At 39.9% G+C, this 19,881-nt stretch overlaps 1 protein-coding gene across 4 annotated transcripts in view; it reads left to right on the top strand.

Annotated features, from left to right (window-relative positions):
• GBE1 (1,4-alpha-glucan branching enzyme 1) overlaps window positions 1-19,881 on the top strand; it is a 244,734-nt gene that overhangs the window by 217,809 nt on the left and 7,044 nt on the right. For 2 of the 4 annotated variants that reach the window (XM_053309154.1, XM_053309156.1), the window contains 2 exons: window positions 8,963-9,082; window positions 11,675-11,740. The exons of 1 other annotated variant lie outside the window; for it this stretch is intronic. In XM_053309154.1, coding sequence (XP_053165129.1) covers window positions 8,963-9,082; window positions 11,675-11,740 — 186 coding nt within the window. The remainder of the gene's footprint in view (window positions 1-8,962; window positions 9,083-11,674; window positions 11,741-19,881) is intronic. One more of the 4 variants, XM_053309155.1, reaches the window with a different exon arrangement.

Consider the following 19,881-nt stretch of genomic DNA (forward strand, 5'->3'; position numbering starts at 1 on the left):
GCATTGGAGACAGTATGGAACTTTGTGAGTTTTAGTTCTTGCTTTGCAGAGCAACAGTCTCCAAGCGATTCAATCTGGAATCTGCCAGAAAGGTAGAAACAGAACCACTGTAAAACAGTGCCACCCAATTCCACCTCCCCCATGAAACCCAGAAGGATACCACGGTCAATGGTATTGAAAGCCTCTGAGAGATCCAAAAGATTCAACAAAGTCACAGTCCCCCTCTGGATAGCCAACTGGAGATTATCAATTAGGTGACCAAGGCAGTCTCATCCCCATAGCCCACCCAAAAGCCAGTTTTGAATGGGTCTAGATAATTCATATCATCCCAAACTGCCTGGAGCTGAGAGGTCACTACCTGCTCAATCACCTTGCCCAACCATGGAAGATTAGAAAAGGTTCTGTAATTACCAACTCCGAGGGGTTCAATGCAGGTTTCTTCAAACAAGGTTTAATAATACTCCTTAAAACAAGGAGGCATCCTGTGTTCCCTCAGAGAAGTATATCTCAGCTTTCCTCCCATGTTATTTTTATAATGGTAACTTGTTCTTCCATTCTTAGCTTTTTGACTTGCACAATAGTTGGCACAGCCTTTCTTACAACCTCAGTGTGGCATGAGTTCAGTATCAGTCTAGAGATCCCAGAAATGAAATGAAGCTTCTTAATTGTCTTCTTATCTCTTGCTTTGTTACTGGATGTGTGGTTGTTAATGGATCACATATTATGTTTTAAGCGGCAAGGTACTGGAGTATCCTTTTGCAGTATATATCATGTGGAATATCAGAAGTAGCTTGGCTTAGGAAAGGGTGCCTATTAAACAGTTATGATCACTTAAAATTTTATTGGGAGACTGTTTTATGTGTGATACAAGACAAGTTTCCTTTTCAAGACTCTGATGAATGTCTATATAACTGAAACCAGAAAGTATGGAAACTAACAGTTTCTCCATGAATATTTGATCAATGTTGGCTTGCAGCATTTTTTCAGCCGTTGGACATGAGTTCTCAGGAGCCTTTCTTAAACAAAAGTTGTCAATTGTGCCATAGCATCTTCTTTATAAATAATAATTATCATTTCTGCTATGTGAGAAGTTGATTATAAAATACTAATTTTGCACTTCATATATGGTCTGAATTTGCCTAATGATGCTTTATGTGTCATTAAGCACACATAAGATTTTTAAAAAATGCTTTAAAACATCATTAAAGGATATTAATTAAGTAATACAGTAGATAATGACCAGATTTCCATTCAGTGAATATTGGCAGCAGAAGCAGAAAATCTGAGGGTGTCTTAATATAATTTTTGCCATGTAATATTGTTTTTTTAGAATTTATTATTACATTTCTTTTACTGCACATACATCAGTCTCTAGGTGGTGCACAAATTGAAACAATATGTACAATTAAAATACAATTAACTGTTAAAACAAACCGTTATGCAGCCAAATGCCCGACTAAAGAAGTGCATTTTTAAGGCCCTCTTTAAAGCTGACAAAAAAGTAAGAGCCCACATCTCAATGAGAGTATGTTCTAGAGCTCAAGAGTAGCTACAAAGAAGCCAGCTATGAGTGGTCACTAGCCGAATCAGCAGTAGCCATAGATAGACCTGTCCAGAGAACTTCAGAGATCAAGTGAATACAGATATACCCTCTTACATATATGGGGCCTACGCTGTTTAGAGCTTTATGGGTAACTACCAGCACTTTGTATTTTGCCTGGAAACATAGCAGCAGCCAGTGTAATTTTTTTAACTGATGTGATCTCTGAGTTTGTTTCAGAGACCAACCTGGCTGCCATGTTTTTGCATTAGCTGAAGTTTCTGGATTGTGTACAGAAACAGCACTATGCAGAGTGCATTGCAAGAATCAAGCCTAGCGGTTACCAGCACATGCACTGTTGTTTTGAGGTCAGTCTCTTCCAGAATGCCAAACCAGATGTATATCATTCAAAACTGATAAGAAACATTCCTGGTCATTGCATCAGTCTGAGAAACCAGAGAGAGACAGAGGGATCAAGAACTGCTCCCAAACTGCATCCTTGTTCGTTTTTGGTTCTGAATACTCTAGCCATTTGGGAGAATGCACATTTGTCCAAGCTAGTAGAACATACTTACTAAACCTGCAGCAGAGGCGTAACTATAGGGGGGGCAGGGGGGGCACGTGCCCCGGGCGCCATCTTTTCTGGTCACATGGGGGGCGCCGCCATGACCAATTTTTTTAAAAAAATTTAAATTTTTGTTAATACAAATGTTTCCTGCTCAGTGCAGCAGCGCTGCAGCAGTCAAGGGAGCGTGTCAGTGCCCCCTTCCCCACGAGCAGTCCCTTCCACGCTGCCTGCGCCCCCCCATTGCTTTTCTGGCACCTGGCGGCCAGTCAGTGGCCTGGCTTGGCGGCGGCGGCGGGCGCTTGTGAGGAAAAACCTAAGTATAATGTAGTATGTTGGGGGGGCGATGGGGGGCGCAGTGGGGGGGGCGCCATTTCAGTGCTTGCCCCGGGCGCCATTTTCCCTAGTTACGCCTCTGACCTGCAGAGCAGACACTCTCTGTTGTGTTGAGATGGGCAACAACAAAGATCGGGTGTTTCAAAGCTGTGGAACCCCAGTCATTCTGAACCCATTTGTCAGGAGCCAGGTCCATAGCCAGGTGGCATGGTGTGTACCTGCCTCACCAAAAAATTCTCTTTCCTCTCCAGCCTCACTGACTGTTTTCACTGAACATTTTATAACCTTCCTCCCCTGACTTCTGCAATGCCCCCCCCACCCACAAAATTGAGGCTGGTTACTGGCTTGCCAGGAGCTGATTTGGATGTGCTTTTGGAACCAGGCAACTATCTTTTAAAGGTCTAGACATTTTAGATCTGCTCCTATCTGATGGCTCTTGCTTTCTCAACTGTTCTTATATTTTAAGTATTTGATCATTGTATTTTAATTTTTCATATATTAAATATTCTGTTAGCCAGTTATACCTGAAGAGTTGACTACACATCCCATAAGTGACATAATTCTATGTGAATATACTCCAGTGCAGTGTTTGATAAGTTCCATCTAAGCCATGTCAACAACTTTCACCTTGCTGTGTGAATTTCCAGCAACTGGATGGACTCTAGTCCCCATCTGTTTCATCATCTCCCTCCCTTTTCCATACTGCTGCAAGCTGATTGGTAGGAAGAGAGAGACTTTGTGGTATGTTAAGAAAGAATTATTTCCCAGAAACCCCCTTTGTCATTTTCCATTGGTTGACTCTTTTTGTCACTCAAATCAAATGTTAATGAAAGCCAGTTCTCATATTAGCTCCCCACCCCACTCTTCTGGAAATACTTCTTGTAGCAATGGTTCATGTGCTGGCTGAAATGCCTGAGAGCCATATATCTTTCCACATCAGTAGCACCTGTTTCCAGCAGCTGCTGCTCTGGAACAAAGGAAGCTGCCTTATACCTTGTCATCTAGCTCAGTATTGTCTACCAAGCGGATTCTCCAAGGTTGCAGTCAGTAGTCTATTGGAACCCTACCTTGGAGATGAAGGTAGGGAACTTGTAACCTTCTGCATGCAAGCATGCAGATGCTCTTCCCAGAGTTGTTCCATCCCTTAAAGGGAATATCTTACAGTGCTCACAGTTGTAGTCTCCGATTCATATGCAACCAGGGTGGGCCCTGCTAAGCAAATGGGATAAGTTATGCTTGCTACCACAAGACCAGCTCTCTTGCCACGGTGAGCTACCATAAGCTAGCAAAAGACTAGCTTCCTCCCTCTAACATGGAGACCTTGCTAGGCAGAAGCTTTTCCAGTGACTTCCATGTGGGGATATGAGAATTGCTTCTTGGCAATATGAAAGATTTCTTTTTAGATATATTCAAAAAACCAATGCAATTGAACCCATGGTGGGCATATTTGGGATCAATTTTGGCCATTTCAAATGTAAGTCAAATAATCTTTTTAAACTTCCTTCTCAAAATCTCTGTTTGAAAAACAACTCTAAAAGTTCATAAGTAATTTTTGTTACAGCAAATGAGGAAATGTGTGAAGTGGGAGGTATTATGTTTATTTTATGCTGAAAAGCATTGATAGAATTATTTTCATGCCTTTGGTTAGGCAGAAATAATCTCTCCCCCCCCCCCCTTAAAATTAGCAAAGCTATAAACATTTCATTTGCTGGTAAGTAAATTTAAAGCAATCATTAAAGATGTCAGAGCCTTCAGCAACAATGATAAATTATTAAATTTAACATATACTGTAGATTACAGAAGCTAAGCAAGAAATGCCAGAGGGAGACATTTCCCCTACATTCATAAACTACAGTGACATAGTAGAAGCATTTGTTGCTACTGAGTTTAAAAAGGCAGGAGGAAAGCAACTGAATTTGTTTTGTTTAGATCTCTCTGACAGTAAAACAAGGGACCACTTAGACATATTTATAAAAGAAATGCCGTGTCACATTGCAGGACTGTGCAGTGTTTCTGTTTTTCTACTCTTGGAATGTGGCATGATAGAAAAAAACAATATAAAGGACATTTAAAGACTGTTAATAAGACAGCCGCAGTGTAAACCCATGTATATGACCTTGTAGAAAGCATACATTGTCTTTTGTAGCCTGGTGGCTCCAGGATGCTCACAGAAAATCTGGTGCAGATACTGAGTTCTGCAAGACCGAGAGTGTTCCTATTATCTTCAATATATGGGCATGCTTTCCAAGTGTAACCAAAATCAAGTTCCCAAGACACCTCAGTCCTTATGAAACTCTCTGTGTGTACTGGATCCTTGCACAATTTGGACTCACATGGTGTGTTGCATTGCTGCTGCATTGCATATTTCAAAGGGACACAGTGCTGTGGCATTTTGGAGACCTAATTGCTTTATTGTTATATTAAAGGCAAAGTTGTGCCTTCAAGTCAGTGTTGACCTGGTGACCACAGAGCCCTGTGGTTCTCCTTGGTAGAATGCACAGGAGGGGTTTACCATTGCCATCTCCCATGCAGTATGAGATGATATCTTTTAGCATCTTCCTATATCACTGCTGCCTGATAAAGGTGTTTCCCATAGTCTGGGAACCATACCAGCGGGGATTTGAAAAAGCATCCTCTTGCTCCCTGGGTAAGTTACTTCCCTAATGGCTGCACCATTAGGTGACATAGCTCTTCCTAAAGAAGGTTGTTCATAGGTAAGAGCCAGTTTTATCACGTGCTTAAAGTAGTGTAAGTAAGAAACAAAAACAAGTTAACAAAGGAGAACTAAAGATGACAAGGATACAAACAGTATTTTGTATTTTCTCTCTCTTAGTGTGAAAGACAAATACATTATCTAAGCATCTCGATGTTTGCTAGAGCATCAAAGCATGAATACTAACAATTGCAGTGAAACAAGGATGGGATGCATCCTCTTTTGTAGTGAGACCCAGCCAGAATCATCATTACTAGCCAAAGAAATTGTGTCAGTTTCAAGCTCTGATTTTTGTTTCTATGTCAGTTCTAGTGTGATGCTTGGCTAAATTCCACCGTATATGTATGGTGATGCACATTCGTTTATCTTTGCTAGAAAAGTACAGAAGGTTTGAGGGACCTGTAATTGTGCATGTATGCTCTTCCCCACCTTCAATCAATTAATCAAAGTTTATTGTGGTCATTGACCAAAAAGAAAACACAATAGCTTCCAATCATAGGTTTAAAACTGTTGAAAATTCATTTATAGATTGAATCAATTCTTGGCATATAAGAACATAAGAACAGCCCTGCTGGATCAGGCCCAAGGCCCATCTAGTCCAGCATCCTGTTTCTCACAGTGGCCCACCAGATGCTGCTGGAAGCCACAAGCAGGAGTTGAGGGCGTGCCCTCTCTCCTTCCATTTCTCCCCTGCAACTGGTTCTCAGAGCCATCCTGCCTTTTGAGACTAGAGGTGGCCCACAGCCCTCAGACTAGTAGCCATTGATGGACCTCTCCTCCATGAAGTTATCCAAACCCCTCTTAAAGCCATCCAGGTTGTTGGCTGTCACTACTTCCTGTGGCAGAGAGTTCCACAAGTGGATCACGCGTTGTGTGAAAAAGTACTTCCGTTTGTTGGTCCTAGACCTCCTGGCAATCAATTTCATGGAGTGACCCCTGGTTCTAGTGTTATGTGAGAGGGAAAAGAATTTCTCTCTCTCCAAATTCTCCAGACCATGCATGATTTTGTAGACCTCTGTCAGGTCTCCCCGCATATCCTACATGCAGCTACACCAAACTTACCAGCATTTAGTGTTACTCCTGGATGTTTATCCAATAGCAAAAATAAGTAAACTTCAGCAGTTTGCACAATGAAAGAAGATAATAAGTGGAGAATTAGCTCCTTCTAAGGCTTCCTCCTCCCTTATTATTCTTTCTCTGTGTTCTAGTAGAAACTCTGGCTGACGAGAGTAACTGTATGTTTACACAAATGTGCTAGTACAAGGATGTTCTGCTAGCTTGTTTTACTAAGTTGAGAGCTGATTGTGTTGTCACAACAGAGTGTACTTCACAACCGCTGATGTGCCTCCTACTCAGAAATCTCTTCCTCAATCCATATCTATTGCAGGGAATGATGTAAAGAAGATCAAGCCGCTGCATTCTAGCTTGGGGTTGTACTGAAGTAGATTCCTGCCCCGCTATCATTGTTGTGCAAACACAGTGCTTATATCAGCAGGCCTAGAGTTTAGTATCCATGCAGCTGTATGAACTTCTTGCATGTGCACCACTTTGTTCATTGCACAGCGTAAGTCAGCTCATATTAGCAGTTGTAGCAATTTGGCTGTGTGATGCTGTGAAAGCTTTGGCTGGTCAAGCACGCAGATAGCGTGGCTGATTATGGAAACCTGTTTGGGCATGGAGGTCAAGAACTGAGTATATTATCATGTGGCACAGATGCTTCAGATTTTCTGCTTTTAGATGCTTCTGCTGCTGCCCCTTCACCCCTTTCTCCACTTCAAACTTCTGCTTTGGGTCCAAGATCTATTGCTGTTGAGAGGGAAAGCAGCTGGTTTTACTGGTGCAAAAGGCATGTGGATGATCTGTCCAAAGTTTTTGGATTGTTATGTTCCTCAGTTGTACAAAAGCTCTATTTATTTGCAAACAAATAAATGTTGTTTGTGATTTAAATCACTGAATTTATATTGCTTTGATTTAAATCAATCAATCCTGTTAAGTGTGGGATTGCCAGATCCTAAACTGGCAGAAAAGATGGCAGGTCCTGCCCATTTCCTCTCTGACCTTCTTGTTCACCCCATCCCACTTCCCTGATATGTTGCAGACTTGCAGCTGCTGGCCAATGCTTGGCAATGGGGGTCGAGAGAAGTTCCCATTCTTGTCTCCAGGCACTGGAGAGTGGTGGATGGGTGGAGATGCTGCAACTAAGACCTTGCAAGTGTATAATTGCTGAGTGGACAGTTGCATGGATAGTGGCATGGCCAGCTGACATCAGCAAAGATGAGTGCTACACCGCAATTTGGAATTTTCTCATGTAAAATGTCTTCCGTGTTTGTAGTAAGCTGCTTGAAAATGTACAATTGTCACAAAATAGCGGCAACAAAAATAGCAAAGTTTGTAGTTTGTGTTAAAATGTCAGGTACGCTCTCCCTTAAAAGACCTGGATTGGTCCTGCAAGTAAAGAAATTTGAGGCAAACAATATTCTTCTGAGTACTCAGTTGGAATTGTTTAACAGTGTCACATAAATTAGGTTTTGTAATTGACTATCTCTGGTTTCTGAAGTGTTATATATATCAGTTGTAAATATTTTGACTGACACTTTGCACAAATAAGAACAACTGTAACTTTTCAATAAAGTTCATAAGCTTCAGCAGAGGGAGTTGTGTCAGAAATTATAGAAATTCTTTGAGCATCACAATCCTCACACTTGATCAAAAGGATAAGCAAACACTGAAGCCTTAGAGCATTTTGAATTGTCTCTAAAGAACAAGCATTTTGCTCTAACCCTATTAGTGAAGGCCTCCATCAGAATTTTTTCCCCTCCTAGCTCAGGACTGACGTTCTGGAACACTGTTCAAACATGTGTTTTTCCACTCTATACATTTTTTAAAAAATTACTTGTTGCTTTCTTAGGTCAGTAAAACCTTTTGCAAACAAGATCAGCTCATGTTGGCAATTTAAAACTGTTATTTACTCAACTCCTGCTAACTTGGCAAAGAGGCACCTTTTAACGTGGTGATTCTCCTTATTTAGCAGGGGGAGAGTAACTGGCCCTATCCACCCACAGCACAGTACCTCCAGTGACTGTTGCTGGTGTCTTTCTTGTGTTTCTTTTTAGATTGTGAGCCCTTTGGGGACAGGGATCCCTCTTATTTGTTTGTTATTTCTCTGTGTAAACTGTCATGAGCCATTTTTGGAAGGGCGGTATAGGAATCGATTGAATGAAAGAATGAATGAATTCTGTGTCTGATATATTCCTAAAGTGTGGATACTATCACATTGAACTATCAGGAGGTTCAACATTTTGTGATTTTTGAAACTGCAATAAAGCTTAATACTATGCCACTTATTAATCTGACAGTTAATAATTGGCATAATATTGCTAACCAAAATATCTGGAGATCTTTGTCAAATGCTTTGCTGAAACATTTGTTTCAGGAAAACATTATTCACATCCTCTGCTTGGTAGGGTGATATAGTAGACTCCAGCTACTGCAATGTTTTTGTTTCCTTTGCTATTTATTTGGTTTTGTTTATTTTGCTGTTTATATGAGTTAGCCACTCAGCTGTTGTGTTTGGATTTCTGCACAAGTGTACAAATTTTTGACATGTAATTCTGCTACTCCTGCCTTTCTTCCCTTTCTGGGAACTCAATAGCATTCTTCATTTTAGAAATATGCCAAATAACTGTTGAAATTTGTAGGTGTTAAATTACAGGAAAAGTTTTTTCTGTAGTCAACTTGCTTCAATTCTATTTGATATTTTCAAGTCATTCTGACTATATTTGGTACAAAAGTCCTTAACATTTGCTTTAAGTATAAAATTGCACTGGATTCTGATGCACCAGAGTATGGAGGACATAACAGACTGGACCATAATACAGAATTCTTCACTCAGCAGTATTCACATAATTATCGCTCAGATTCAATTTTGGTAAGTACGAGGGGGTTTTTTACACTTCACTAATAGTAACATTTGAAATAATCTATTGAACTCTGCATTTTGCCTTTTGTGAAAAATCAAAGATTAAACTAAAGGTCATGTGATGACCTTGTCAATGTGATGTGATTTAGCAGCAAGCACTGGTTAGACAACAATATTCATAAATATCCTTTAGTTTTTAATACCAAATAGCTGGCCTGCACCCAATAGTTGGGTGAATATGAATTGTTTCGTAGAACAATTCTGTGGAAGAATTAAGCGTGAAACCATGTGCATTTTGCTGTAATAATGTTTCATTTTGAATTGCTTCATTTTTGCATTCAAATAACCTGCATGCTTCCCTAGTTTCTTTTACATATAAGCCTCCCATTTTGCATTGGTTTTCTTTTAAGTCTTGGCTACACAAATTGACACAGGAGCATGAACATCTTGACTCTTACATTGATGACATAGGAAATTTCCTAGACTGGAATAGTCGGTCAATCCTCTGAAGTTCTACAGATGGATTTCACACCCACCCACTCTTTGGGTTAAAAGAGTGCAATCCTAAGCATGTTTGCTCAACATTAAGTCCAATTTAGTTCATGGGGCTTACATCCATGTAGCTATGCCTTATTCTCTTTGGCCCTTTCTTAGCAATGTCCAAAGCACTTTCTTCATGGTGACCTATTTTGAAATTTTTTTTGCACCTCTTACACATCATACTAATTCATCTAAATCCCAATGGGGGTGGGGAGAGGTACCATTAAAACATCTTTAACAGTGATACTGGTGGCAGCTGCAAGCCACTGGGAGCAGTGGTGAATACCACGCATGCACAGAGGCCAGGTGAATGCCGTAGCTGTGGCAGTCGCTGCATGGGATGCCAAGTGTGGTGCCACTGCTCCCGGCATCTTGCAGGTGCCAGTGGTATTACCGGTGATGACTTTTTAAAGTACCTCTCACCACGCCTCCAGCGCTGCCCTCATCAGCTGCCTCTGTCTAAATCATATATGTTTTATTTTTCTGCTTCTCATCAAAATCATAGTAAATCATAGCAAAATCTATGATAGAAAAAGCATTTGTTTTTCTGCTTCTTAGCAAAATCATAGTAAATGTTCTCCATCAAATAAAAATAGAAAGGCCAATTGCACACGTTAGTATGATGTCGGTTGAATCTATCTAATTGACATGGGCATGTATTGAAGTGGTTGTTTGATTATTTACTGCATGCCCAGTTCATATTTCAGCTGACTTTTATTAAGTCCACGCAAAGCTTAATGAAAGAAGAATAGCGAAGGCACATGTCTGGGTTAAGTTGAACCCTATGACATAATCACACATGAACTACTTCAGCATAATCCTAGATTGTCCACGTAATTTCAGTCGTATTATTGACATGCTAGAATGGCTATGTGAGTTGGCCTCCTAAATTGCCAGTGCAGCTATCTCTGTATATACTGCAGTAGAGCAGAAGTCAAACCATTGGCTTACACTTGCATTTAATATAAACCAAAATTGAAATTAGTCATTCCAAAGCATTTATTATTTGTTTCTTTGTTTGTTTGTTTAGCATATTTGAATACCGCCCAAAAAGCAAGTGTCTAGGCATTTTACAACAAAAAAAATAAAAACAAGTAAAAAGGTTAAAAATTACAACAATTTAATATTTAAAATGTTAAAACTATTAAAAACCATAAAACTATTAAAGCAGTATCTAATCAAAAGCCTAGGTGAACAAATGGGTCTTGACTGCCTTTTTAAGAGGTGGGGAGGCTCTTATTGCAGCATGGAGCATTCCATCCAGTATACACAGAATTATCCATGAAGCAGAGATTAATGAAGATTCAGCCAAGGAAATCTTTGCATTCACATTCCTGCTGAAGTGAATAGGTATTCACTGAATTGATTCCTCACTCCATATTTTTATTGGAGTCCTCCAGTATACATATGTTGGATGAGAATGCTTGTCTACCAGCATCAAGTTATTTATTCTACAACTATTGTGCAATGTAGGCATTTACTGTACACTTGCATTAGTGAAATATCCAGGTTATTTCTGTGACGTCCAGAATCTGGAGCCAAGGCTTTGTATCACTTAAAACTATTATGAAAGGTTATTTACACATTTCTGGAAGTTTATTATATAAGACGTGTTTATTATATTACTAAATTTCACAGACCACAAGAAGGTAAGTATTTACTTCTTACACACATTGGAAACCAAGGAAATGAAATATTGTGTCCTGATCAAGCAGCTACTCAAATCCTGGGAAAGAATACACTAATTCTGAATACTAATATCCTAGTTTCCCCCTCAGCTAAGATCATAATTGTATGTCTCTCTTATTAGCCTTAAGGTTATTAACATTTTACAAGTATTGCAGATAAAGAAGAAGGGAGGAAATGTCAAGATATTAGCAGATGTAAACAAAGATCATGATAAGTGCATGCAAAATAAAAGCATGAAGGGGGAAAACACTAAGTAGTCAAGCAACTAACACTATTTTGAAATAGCTACAAGCTGCGGCATGGTGACTGCACGGCCTATGTTAATGACTAAGCCCCAAAGCGTGGGTCACACTTCTCCTTTATGTTCCTCAGCAACCCAATTCACTGAATGAAATTGATGGCCAGCCCCGAAGGAAGCAGCACACATACTATGTGGAGGTAAAGTGTCAGACCAAAGCATGCCAGCCAAAACAGGAGCACTTGACCAGTAGGCAGGACCGTTCTCTGGTTCTGGTGTGTTACATTGTTAAGTGTAAAAACCCTTCATAGCATGCCAGACATTGAGATAAACTGATTAACTGGAACACATGTTTATTTCTTTAACTTAGAGGCTTTAAGCTGAGCTGCCAGAAATGCGCAGTTCTGTTCCATGGTCACCTCTGTCCTAGTCACTTGAGAGGAATATTGTGGGATCCAATTATTGGAAGATGCAACTGCAAAGCAGAATGTCCAGTTTCTGCTGATTTCCCCCTTTTGAGCTTCACCCTCTCGTTCCACATCCTGTGCTGTTCTGGGATATCCAAGCTTTGGGGACAGCTTTTTAGGGACAGGAGGAGGAGAAAGGGTGAATGGAATTCAACCTGAAGTTCTCCAGATCCTGCCCACAGACATTTATCAACAAAATTTTGGCAGGGGACAGCACTGGTGTAAGAGAAGAGAAAGTGTTAAGAAACCGATCTTTAGGGAAAGAAATGTGACATGTTTCCAACATTAGTCAAAGCACACAAGATCCTGCTAACCTAAACCTATTCTGTGCAACTGAGATAGTGGCTTTTCATTTTCATAGGATCAGAAAAATGAAGGGAGTATGAGAAATTGCAGGGTTGTCTTTCTGCCAAAGAAATCTCCAGAATCAACCTACACAATTCAGTGTGCTTTGCCAGCAAAATGGGGGAAATGCGTGGAAGAAGGACAGCAGGTGATAAAATAGCTTCAGATGATTCCAGAAGGAGATCATAACCCATCTATCTCTGCATGAAAACAAACCAAAGTCACCAGTGATAGTGGGAATTCTTTCGCAAATCCTAGATATGGCAATATTTAAACATGATCAACACCCAATCACTAAGTCATTCCTAAAGGATTTCCTTTAACTCTTGTTACCTAGTTCAGTCTCTAGGTAACACTGAGTTAGTTGAGGTAGGCATTGATTATCCACAGGCAAGAAAGAGTGCAGTATAAAATATCCTTGATAAATGTATCTAACTCTGGTAACAATGTTATAATGGATATGTGCCTTTAGCACATTAGTTAAGTCTGCATGAAAAGACTTTTATGCCAGAGCACATCTATCTGAAGCATTTATGCATTCCCATGCACCAAAATAAAAGCAAAACCAGCAGGCCCACATAAAATTTAAGTACAAAATCACAAGTGTGTATGTGTGATCCAAAATAGGGTATACAGCGGAATAAAATGATCTCAATCTGTTTGCAAAAAGGAGAAGTGGGGAAAAGTGGGAATAGAGTGTATTGTGAAATATGTGAGAAAGACAGAGTGATAAATTGAAGTTGTAAGGTCCATTACACTGAAAACTTGCTTACTGAGGCTCCGTTAATGGCATATGGGCACACATGCATTCTGATATGCAGGAACAGGTTTTTAAGCTATTAACAGTATTTAAACCCAACAGTCTAGCTGGAATTTAGATACATGTTAATTACCCAAACACCTCATCTCTCCACTTGTCACTAATCTAAATAATATTTTCTTTGCTAGTTTTGCTTCTTTCCTGGCTTACCCTTTCAAGGTCACAGTTATATTCATAATTACCTCAGTACTCACCACCAAATGGCACTCATTTGCTAACTGTTTTTAATGATGTAGACTGACCTTTGATTAAAGTGTTTCCCTATTCTTTAATCCAGGATAAATTAGGGGTGACAATCTTTTTTATCATCTGTATAAATTGATAGTGCTCTTGCGATTGTGTGCTACCACATCCACGGCTACAAATTCATGTGGAACCCCCCCCCCTTTTTTTTTTACACAGCACTGTGATCCCAGAACAGTGTTAACAAATTGCAGAAAATTCACAGCGTCACAGGCATTATTGTGAAAAGCTGGGGTTTGTTGGCATTAGCAAGGACTTGTATTTGTCTATCATTTATAACTTCTAGTATGGTGTCTTATAAATAACAATAATACGGTCAGTATTGAGGAGACTTTGTGTGATCTGAGTGCTAAGCCTGGAAAAAAAGATGCCAGGCCAGTCATGGCTGTCATGGCTATTTTAGATTTCTTGGCACTTGTACCACATTTGTAGGAACACAGGCAATCAGATTTTGAAGAATGACTTGAAGAACGATATTAAGAACATAATGGAAGAATCCATATCATGGAACAGTTTCCCACAGAGTCAGCCAGGAAGCCCATCACAAGGGATGAAGGTACAGATGTCTGCCACCCTTGTTTTCCAGCAGTAGGTATTCAGAAGCATAGGGCTTCTGAATCTAAAGTTACATGACATTGTTCTGTGTTTGAAGCTAGACAGATCTGACCTTGAAAGGTTCCTGAATGTCATTCTGACTTATCCATTACTTGGAGGAAGAACTGGGACAGGCAAGGAAAAATATAGGGCTTTTTTCTGAAAATGAAGGGGAAGAGGCATTTGCTGACAATTTCATATATTCATTTTTTAGCCTGTAGATTATGGCTAGCATTGATTTTGTTTCTGCATAGTGCAATATGGTGGCCTGACATATTCACAATTAACTGTCATTTTATCAGCTGTTATGCAGTAATATGTGACATTTGCCTACGATGTATGTACATTACAACTTTACTGCACAAATTAATGCCAACATTCAGTCATGTTAACCAAAACAGATCACTTTCTGAACATAAGTTTGCAAATGTACTGTAGTTGTTAGATAACCTGATAGTTTTCGAGTTAGACCATATTAGATAGTTAGATCTAGATATCTAGCAAAGTTCTCTCTTCTAGGAATCAAAGTTAATTAAAAACAACCTTCCTGTCATTCTGACTGCAAAAAGTGTCCATGCTTCTAGCAGCTACAGGGATGCAATGAGGACACCCAAACTGCTCTATTGTGTTCTGAATTAGGAGCACAACTGCACATAAGCGCTAATATTTCAGGGCATTCTCCCGAACCACATCCCTCCTTTAAAGGATATGTTTCCACTTTTACGGAGTGCCTCTGGAGCACTCCAAAATATTAATGCTTGTGTGGAATTGTGCTCATAATTCTGACTACAACCAAACAATAGGGATGTGTGAAACATTTCGGATACAAAACATTTTGTACCCAAAACAGCCTGTTTTGGGTGTTTTGTAGACAAACAAAACACCCATTCTCCAGATCCAAAAGTTTTGTATACAAAACAAAACGTCCCTGTTTCGGCTACAAAACGTTTTGTTGTTTCGGACCTCCATTTTGTGTTGATCTCTGAGTCAGTCTCCATTTTGTGTTTGACATCTCTTTGAATTTCCCACCCTTCCAGCCTTCTGATCAGTAACCTAAATCATAGGCTGACCTGCTGACAATTCCCTCCTTGTTCCCTATTGGCTCTTTTGCTTCTTCCCACTCTTTACTGACCCCACATTGGCCAGGGGAAGGATTGCTAACCCATGGGGTGCTGGGTTCTGCTGTTTCTATGGTGTTCTGAGTGTAGATTCTCTGGTAGCATATGAGAGTGGATTCTTGTTTTTCACTGAACATCTCATATGCTACCAGAGAATCTACAATGAACACCTCAGAAACAACAAAACCCAGTACCCCACAGGCTTGTGGGTATGGGGGTGGTTGACACCCTATGTGCACTACACAACCCCTCGCTCTGGGCAACCCCATTGCCCCCCCAAGTGGAATTATGGGGCTGCTGAAACCTCCATTATTCCTCATGGGAGAAATCTTAAAGACACGTAAACTTCAACAAATCACAAAAAATCAGCCCTTTGCCCAATTCCTTTGAAATAATTCTGGAAGTTTCCTTGCCCCCATTGGGCACTACCACCCACCACACTCTGCTCTGGGTCATCCCTTTCCCCTTGATTTGAAGCGATACATTTGCTGGAATCCCCATTATTCCCTATGGGAAAATTCTTAAAGATGTGTAAACTTTAAAAATATTCACACACAAAATCAGCCCTTTGCCTAATTCCTTTGAAATTTGGGTGGTAGCTTCCACCCATTGGACACTACCACCACCACCCACTCTTTTTGCCCTGGGACCCTTTTTAAAAATCCAAATTGATTCAGATTCGGATTCAGAAAATTTGGCTACAAAACAAAACAGGGCTGATTCGTATTCAGAAAATTTGGGTACAAAACAAAACGGGGATGTTTCGATTCGGATACAAATCGAAAAAAGAAAATTCCAAAATGCACACCCCTACCAAACAGCATGCAGCCTGCCCCTGCACTGCTTGAAGCATGGACACTGGTGACCAGGTTGTCAGACATCATGCAAATTATTATTCCCATATGTTTTGTGACAGGATCAGCCAGAGGCATATCAAGGGAAAATAGCGCCTAGGGCACGCACTGATATTGCGCCCCCTGTCCAAACATCTGACACCCATCTTTCAGATAACTTTACTATAATATCAGCTGAAAAATACATGTCAAGCTCGTTCATCTTTTAATATTTAAAAAACTATTTAGCAGTGGATGTAGCCAGACCAAAAAAATGCTGGAAAACTACAGATTTCAGTATGCTGGGGCTCATGAAATACCCAAATACTATGTGGAGGTGTACTTGGAAAACTAAACAGAAGTGCCTGTCTAATTCTCTACTATGCATTGTAGCTTCACTATTATATGAGTTTTAAAAATAAATGGAGAATTTGACTTTTCCCAGATACTCTGAAAATAATTAAAGGATATGCACAGTAAACTGTGTTACTGCTTGGAATATATTCTAGTATTTCAGAAAGACAGTTAAAATGAGAGAAAGAGAGCAAGAAACTCCCAGTGGGCCTTAATACTAAGGATTTCACACTGATTCAAAGACAAACTCACCATTAATAGCCATATTATTAAGACATCACATTTAACTCACTTATCACAAAGAGCAAAGTAAGAGCAAATGAATACAATCCTAGCTCATAAGCTTCAGCTCAGTATTCACAAGCCCTGATTCTCTGTACCTAGTGCCAAACTGAATATGTGTATAGTGACTTATATTAATTTTTTTAAAAGAATTACCTGTAGCCCCTTTGGGGGGCTTCCTAAAGGCTGTGGGGGAGGTCTGCAAAGGTTCCCCCATCCCCACTGGCCTCTATGGCCTCTCAGGGACCATTTGAGCATGTGCGGTAGCCATTTTTAATTTATTTTTAAAAAAATGGCCGCTGGTAAAAAAATGGCCACCATGCGTGCTCAATGGCCTCTGTGAGGCCTGGCATGGCCTAGGGCCTCACAGAGGCCATTTGAGCATGCACAGTGGCCATTTTGTTTTCGGCAGCCATTTTTTCAAATATTTTAATTTTAAAAAATGGCACCCCCCATTCAAGTGGCATCCGGGGCACATGCCCTGCCTGCCCCACCCTAGACATGCCTCTGGGATCAGCCATGGAAATACATGATACGGGGTTGGGTTAACAGAAGTAGGAGTTTCTTGAACTCAGAGCCCTGAACCCGTCTAGCATCCTGGCTTCACCATCTGTCTCTCATGCCTATTTGTTTTGAGCCAAATAACTATGGTACTGGACTTGGAGGTGGTAGCTCCCATTTCAGCAGTAAAACTGAGTGGCCATGGCAGATTGTTAACTCATGGCATGTAAGTCTATCCATGGTCGTTATCCATGATTCAGTATATTCAATATATGATACTGCTTTTCAACAAAAGTTCTCAAAGCAGTTTGTATAGAAAATAACAAGAAGATGGTTCCTTGCCCACAAAGGGCTGACAATCTAAAAAGAAACACAAGCTAGGTATGCATACATGGTATCTTGTGACCGTGTGCATGTGTGATATCAGTGAAGGAAATCCTTATCATGAAGCCCAGCTAATTCGAAATATGCAAGAGAGTCTCCTTTGCAGAACATCCTAGCATACATAACCAAGTTCGGTAATGGAAGATTGTTCTTGTAGATCAATATTTCCCATGTGACAATATTTGGGCTTCAAGGATCAGTTTTGTAATGCAGCATTGAAAACATTATCAAATCGTTTCAGTTCATTTATTTATTTATCCTATTTATATACCACCTGATATATACATCTTTAGGTGGTAAACACAATCCAAATTACATTTTTAAAAAACACTTTTACAGAATACAAACAATTCACAGAATGAAACAATTAAAATAATTGCATAGGATAAAAACAATTATGGTTTAAAATTAATTTTAATTAAAAGCCTGAGAAAATAAGTGTGTCTAAAGGGACTTTTAAAAAGCAATAAGAGATGGAGAAGCTCTTATTTTGATAGGGAGCATATTCTAAAGCCCTGGGGCAGTTACAGTTCTTTATCATGGTCTGTGTGCATAACATTCTAGAGCTCTAGTTAGGGAGCTGGTACTTCCACCCCAACTCTCAATAGGAAAAGGCTGACTTTCTGCATCTGTTTCCTCACTTCCATAAACGCTAGAGCTCTGAATTTTCCCTGGGGGAAAAGATCTCTGGGGAAAGTGTGCAATTGTGGCAGGGTTTGGGAAAGTGCATGAGAGCATAGTGGGTAGAAGACTGTTGTTAATTTCTTTTTGTTTTTCAGAAGACAGATTTATGATGCACAAAGTAAAGGGGAAATTCAGTAGAAGGCAGAAATGAATGTGATAATTAATCCTTGAATTTTAATCTCATGCATGCATATATATATAATTTCACTGGACTTATATTTAATTAATTAATTAATTAATTAATATACCCCCTAATATTGAAATTTCTAGGAAGTCTACAGAATTAAAATAGAACATAAAAAATTTAAAATTAATAAAAAGATAAACTTCATAATAGATAAACACACATTAAATTTTTTTTTAAACCATCTCAGTTGAAGGCCTGGGAAAATAGGTACATCTTCAGAGTCCTCCTAAAAACAAACAGAGGAGGAGATACTCTTATTTCAGCAGGGAAATCTCATATGTGAGATTTAGTGTGCTAAAATAACACCTAGAGTTTGAGATGCTTAGATACATCAGATGTTGGATGGAAAAGATCAAGGTGTTGGAAAATATATGGGAGTAGAGAGCTAATAGCTGTGCTCTTTCCCTGGTGACTGTGGAGCACACATTCTCCCATTTTTAGCTAATACATAAAGTCTAACCCTGAACTTCAATGGCAGTACCATATACAATGTGAGTGAGTGAACTGACAGCAGCGCACGAAGAGCATGAGATATGCATTTCAGCTTTACTTCAGGTCTTAAACATGCTGCCATTTTTAATGGCATGTGTATTATGAGTGGACCTGAATTGAACTGTGGCAAAGAGATGAGTTAAATTGTTTTACCCCACATTGTAAGGGAAGAACTCAGAGGTGTAAGGGAAGAACTCAGAGAATGTGCAAATGTTTGTAGTGGGGAGAGGTCCCTCATCTCTGTTGCCTCAACAACTGAACTGTTGGACCCTGTGGTGTCATGTTGTTTGCTGTACTGCATAGAACATCACCTGAATGCACATTTATGTACACATTGGAATGTGCATCCGAGTGCAGGTGATGCTGGCCTCCTTGAAGTATTCAATGTAATACACTTCCTGGTGTGCATCCAAATTGTGCATTCTGGCACCCTAGAACTAGACTGAGGCTTCAGAGAAAGGACAGTGTGACTTCATTTGCTCTTATTGGCATCATAATGTAAAGGTAAAGTATGTCATCGAGTCGGTGTCAATTCCTGGTGACCACAGAGCCCTGTGGTTGTCTTTGGTAGAATACAGGAGGGGCTTACCACTGCCTTCTCCAGTATGAGATGATGCCTTTCAGCACCTTCCTATATCGCTGCTGTCCAATATAGGTGTTTCCCATAATCTGGGAAACATACCAGCAGGGATTCAAACTGGCAACCTCTGGCTTGCTAATCAAGTCATTTCCCCACTGTGCCATTATAATAATGTAGGTAGATCTATTTGGCTCTGGAATAATTAAGCGTTGACTATATAATGCCTGACTGGATGTGATCACATGGTTAAGAAAGAAACAGCCCCGTTACTTTAAAATGGCACTAAGCTGCAGCATACCATAGTAAACAGCTGTGAAATACAGCATGACAAAATGGAAAGTGTTTGTCACAACTATGAAAGCCCTTCACCTTGAAAAATGCTTAAGGAGATTTAAAAACAACAACAAAACCCCCACAACCTTAATTCTGGCCCCACCACATTCTATACTCAAAATTA

This window comes from Hemicordylus capensis, chromosome 3 (genome assembly GCF_027244095.1).
Source record: "Hemicordylus capensis ecotype Gifberg chromosome 3, rHemCap1.1.pri, whole genome shotgun sequence".
Taxonomy (NCBI): Eukaryota; Metazoa; Chordata; class Lepidosauria; order Squamata; family Cordylidae; genus Hemicordylus; species Hemicordylus capensis.